This window comes from Eurypyga helias, unplaced genomic scaffold, assembly GCF_000690775.1.
Source record: "Eurypyga helias isolate BGI_N326 unplaced genomic scaffold, ASM69077v1 scaffold15529, whole genome shotgun sequence".
NCBI classification, from domain to species: Eukaryota; Metazoa; Chordata; class Aves; order Eurypygiformes; family Eurypygidae; genus Eurypyga; species Eurypyga helias.
Window position 1 is genome coordinate 2,659 of NW_010274076.1, and position 5,310 is coordinate 7,968.

The following is a 5,310-nucleotide window of genomic DNA, read 5'->3' on the forward strand; positions in this document are numbered from 1 at the left end:
AGGCCCTACAAATTCTGACTGTAACGTCAGTATTTGCCTCAAAGATTTCCTCTGTTTGTTCACCTCCTCGGCTCCTCCAACACTACAAGCACTTTGTTACGCATTATTTACCTCCACAGCGATTCTGACCTTCTAAATTAAACAGTACAATATAAACTATTTCAGATTTTTTTAAAGGCTGGGCTGCAAAGGCAACAAAACTTCCTCGAACTGAAGAAATCTGTTACAGATGTTTTTCACACCTTGAATCTTATGGAACAGACTCCTGAATATCCACCACCTCCTTTCAGACTTCCCTATTATGCATGAAATTTAGCAGTGTACCCTGATTCTGTACAAACTAAGCGTTACAATCTTTGCACAAGGTAGACCTAACAAGTCACTTGTCACACATCCCATCGTGATGCACAACCTGCATTACACCAACATCTTTTGAAGACATGGGTTTCACACTTACACTCTAGCCTGCGCTCTGTGGGGATGTATTTCCAATGCACATGGAAAGTTTTAGGTGAGGGCCATCACCTGGAATATTGCACAGAGCTGGTGCCTGTGGAAAAAGGTACCCTGCATTGTAATGAAGAGAAGGCAGTTCAAAAGATGAATCCACTTGAACAGGAAACAAAAGATCCCTCTTCAGTCACAAACTAAACACACAGTGAACTAAACGAGCCTAGAAACTAGGCACCAATCACAAAGAGACTGAGGTAACCCAGAACAATATCTCTTCTGGACTGAAAAGGATTCACAAAACCAATTAGCAGTTCATTCTTTAATTAAATGAGGATTTATACAAACAAACAGAACACTTTGGGGAAGTACCGGCACATACTGCCACAAAGGGTTTCCTACAGCACAGACAATGCCCATGCATTCTTTACTTTCCCAGCCTGTTTTCTGTGCAGCAAAGGCAAAGCCAAGGGTCCAATAAATCCAAACATGAATCATCTGAACTCCCTTTTTCTTTTCAAACAGAAGGAGGAAATTACTTGCTGCTAAAGATGCTCAGAGTAGTCATTTTGCAAATAGTGCTACCAAGCTGATCAGAAGGGAACTTGCTGTAGCATAATTGCCCTATTTCAAAGCATTATCCTGTAATAACAATCTGCAGCATCCTTAGGCTTCACTGAGAGGGAGAATGCTACATCCAGCAGGCACCTCAGTACACACACATTCCAGAGAGAAGCACCCTCCTTGTCTGCTAATGCTGGAAGGCAGCCCATTAACCAGCTTGAGCCTTCTAGATCCTCATTTCAGGGCAGAGAGATAACACTTGCTTCATTCGTTCTATTTGCTATTTCCAGTTATGACCCTTGTGATTAAGCCAAGCTCCGAGCCCCCCAAATCCTTTTCTGAAATACAGACCAGCTTTTGCTCAACAATAGATTAGGAAAACACTGTTTGGCATCAGACCAAAGGAATGTTTAAGTGTTAGCTTTTCAAAAGCTATCTTACTAACTCAATAAAGAAATCTCTTTATTTTGTTTTGTTAAAACAGAAAACATGTTACACTAGGCTGCAACTCAGAAGAGCTGTAGGTAGAGAATACTTCCCTCCCTTGCTGCTGGAATCCGTGCCCGTGAGTACTCATTTGTTTGCAACAGCAGAAAGTTGGTCCCGGATCCTTCCTAGACCTTCCAACATCGTGTCCAGGGTTTCTTTGCTCAGCTCCACAGTCAGTGCAGAAACAGGACTATTTCCACATAAGGCAACGTCTTCCTGAATCTGAAAATAGAAATGCAGACATTAGCTGCGTGGAAAATTCAGTCACATGTTTTTGCAGTGCCACTATGAAAATCAGTGTGTAATGTACAGATTAAGAAAAATGCTTTAAATTTGGCACCCAGTTCCATCCGGACGGGCCATGGCATGCTTTCTAAGCTGCGTGCCTCCCACCGACAGAAGTGAGCATACGCTGCCATGTGTATGGGGAGATGCTGAAGAGGTTCGTGGCAGGAAACCACACCCATATCAAGAGCATCTCAGCAGATACCACACAGGATACTTAGCCCCGTCCCACACACAGAAATTAGATTTCTCCTCCGAAACCCACCCATCCAATTTTTACTGGTTAGGGGATTCAGAAGTCTGTAGAATAAAAGCAGGAGGTTTGGCTATAGTCCCCAGATGAGATGTGGCCAGTGAAGGAAGTTATTAGTAATCAGAAGTCATTTCCCAACTAATGCAGCGAGGCAAACATGCTGGTGAGTGGCCTAGAATTAAAAGGCGATGACTTCATAATTTATCTTCTTTCTTTCTGTAGAGAACAATGGTGGCCAGGAACAAATATCCTGCCTTCTCGCATCCTCACGCAAAGAACACTCTTCCTTGTAAGAAAAAGGGGGCTTTCATCAGAGCCATCGCTCCCAGGCTGCGTGGTATGCCAAAGATCATCTCTGGGAAAGCCTGTTAATTGTCCAGTAGGCGACAGGCAAGCACCAGATGCCTGTCTGAACTGTTCTGCACTACCCCATCATGTCCGATGCGGGACTCGGGCGATTTTGATCCTGTACCCTTCACATCACCTTTAACTGAAGCAGGCAAGTGGGGACTGCCATTCTGCTGATGCTGTCTGAAGACGTCTTGATGTCCACCCTCCAGTCCATGTCGACCAGCCGAGGCAGGGAGACTGAAGGATTAAAAAAATGGATCTGTTAGACCCAGCACACCTCACGACACCAGACCCTGGAATCTCTGACCACTGCCAGGTACACGCTTCTCCACTTCTGGCCCTGGGAAGTGTACAACTTTAGTGCTACTATGTGGTTTCACATCATCTTCACTGTGCAATAAGCCAGTCTCTGAAGGCCTCCTCCTGACACTGGAAGGACAAACAGCGTGCTCCCATGATCACATGCAAGGATGGTACACTGCAGGGCAAGCACAGGTACATTCACAGAGCAGCTGGGAGACGGGGAGCAGCGAGATATCTTCTCCACCCCTTCAACCCCTGCCTTGCTGCCTGCAACACTCAGCCAACGTTCCATCATGAGTTGCTCTGGGACCTACTCGCTTATTGCCCTGTTCTGTAACCGTAAGAAAACACACAGGAATGCTCTCAAACTCCAGCAGTGTAAAACCTGTTATTTCAAGCTCCTCAACCTGTGAGCCAAAGCATCCTACAGCACAGCATGCGTATTGTAAACTGCAGTCTTCACAGGTCCTGCCAATTTGTTGAAAATATTGAAGCTAACCTCCTAATTAGATGTAGCCTAACAGAAATCAACAGTCTGGAGCAATACCGACATCAACAGTTTAGGGCTGGAGACTCCATGAGTCTTCCAAAGGAAGGACAGGTCTGACTCGGCTGCCCTGCCAGGAAACACGTGCAGCTACCTTGCAGAGAGGAGACGGGGCTCTTCTCTCATGACAGTGTGTACTTATGGGAGCTCACTGCACTGTGAACCCTCACGAGTCCCTAGGCACCGTGCAGACTGGCATAAAAACTGCCATTAAGGTTCTCCCAACAAAACTCTGGCACCAGCAGGCTGGCTCCAAATGCCCTTTTTCAGTTCCTGGGCGCATAACATTGTTCAGCAGTGTCTTTCAGCTGCCAGTAATAAATACAAGGAACATTTGAGTAATATATCCAAGGGAAACTGAGGCAGGTGTTTAGATAGGTGGCATGCAGATATCTTTCCTCCTTGTATGAACAAAGTCTCCTACTTTCATTTTTTAAAAAAGACACATTTTAACACAGAAAAAGAAACAGTACTGACATTTTCATCTCAGATTTAAAAGTGTGTTCTCACACCAACTGCAAACCAGAGGAAAACGTAATTACTTATCCAACCAGATAACAACAACAAGTGTTAACAGATGAGGCTTGAACCCTCCACTGCCCAGTGGTAAAGTGCAATTTACCACCAGAAATCTGGAAAATGTCTGTAAGGTAAATTCCTTGTTTAAAATATATGTAAAGAAAACAAGTTGTAAGGTGCAGTGTAACAGGGCACACTTAAACTTATTCCCACTTTGGTACTGTCACATTTACAAGACTTGGAACACCTCTTGCACCTTTTCCAACTCCACTTTCTGGTAAGAGCTGAGCTATACTTCCTGTGTTCAGAAATGCAGCATCCAGTTCCCTGGGAAAAAGAGCAAATTCCTACTAGAAAAAAGTCCACACTAAGGCCAAACCCTTCCAGTCTGAAAAGAACATGTGCAGGTAAGGGGCTTAACTGCTGTAATGAGGTCAGAATAAACGGCTACAAAGTGCCCAAAGAAACACTTATGTCAGCTAGGGCCTTTCAAAGAAGTCTTGAATGAAACACAGGACCAAACCCATAAAAGATCTGCAGGGAGGTGATCACTTATTCTCAGACTCAATTTCAAATCTCAGCCGTGGTGCTTGGTAGGTCTGAGTGTCTTTGAGACGCCGTATCAAACCTGGGTGTCAGCAGTTATTTGACGCTATTTAAGGATACCAGAGGGGGATGGCTCTATCAAGTGCTAAGGGAAGAGCTGTCTCCATAGGCAATTGCAGCCTGTCTGGACTCTGCCTATCCTAAGATGCCTGGTTTCCTCCCCAGAGGTTGATTGCTAGCCTTCCTACTGACTCCAGATGCTCAAGTTGCTTCCTAACGGCGCTTACAGAAATTCCTCTTTCTGTCTGGGGAAAGGCTCTCCCTTCTCCTCCGGCTCCCCTGAGCAGAGCTCCAGGGGCAGTGCAGAGCTGTCTGCCTTGCTCTTGCTGTTGGAACAAATTCCACTTCACAGTCTGCCAGGGCAGCACTTGGCAGCATCTGCAGCAACATAAAACGCATCTGTTTAGCCTTGTATGTTAATTTGCAAAGATTGATTGCTGGTGGCTTGTGAGAGGCAGGAAACCATCCACGTTTTTATGCTAACATAGATCAAACAGTTGGAATGTCTGTTCTTTAAATCACTGCTTTGGTCCCTATGTAATGTATGTCAGATATTTCGTGAATACAATACTAAAATAATCCATCACTTCCTAGATGACAATCTCATTTCAAGAGGGTTAAATATTCATCTTGTGAATACAAAGACACGAGTGTCAGAGGAGAGCTCCTGGGTGGTGCTCCAGGAGCCATGCACCCCGACTTCCTCCTGGATTGTGAAGACCTAGGGAGTGTGTCACGCCTGCTCTCCTGTCCTCTAACGCATGATAGTGTTAAGGATACAGGAAAAAGTATTCTGGGTCTTGGCAACACTAGAACATTGTTTACTGTAAGCAACTGCTATATTTACTTCGTTAGCATTATGCAATAGCTTCTTACCTCTCCCTATCTGTACTTCAGCAAAACTTTGAGGGACAGTGTGTTTCCAGATCTTGACATACTATTT

The 5,310-nt window shown here is 44.8% G+C and overlaps 1 protein-coding gene across 1 annotated transcript in view; it reads right to left on the reverse strand.

Annotated features, from left to right (window-relative positions):
* Nucleotides 1–757: 757 nt before the first annotated feature.
* The window catches only part of COMMD9 (COMM domain containing 9), a gene marked incomplete at its 5' end in the record, with an annotated part of 6,357 nt that continues 1,804 nt past the window's right edge, over nt 758–5,310 (reverse strand). Inside the window, 2 exons of the mRNA XM_010159709.1 lie at nt 758–1,725; nt 2,526–2,629. Coding sequence (XP_010158011.1) covers nt 1,588–1,725; nt 2,526–2,629 — 242 coding nt within the window. The remainder of the gene's footprint in view (nt 1,726–2,525; nt 2,630–5,310) is intronic.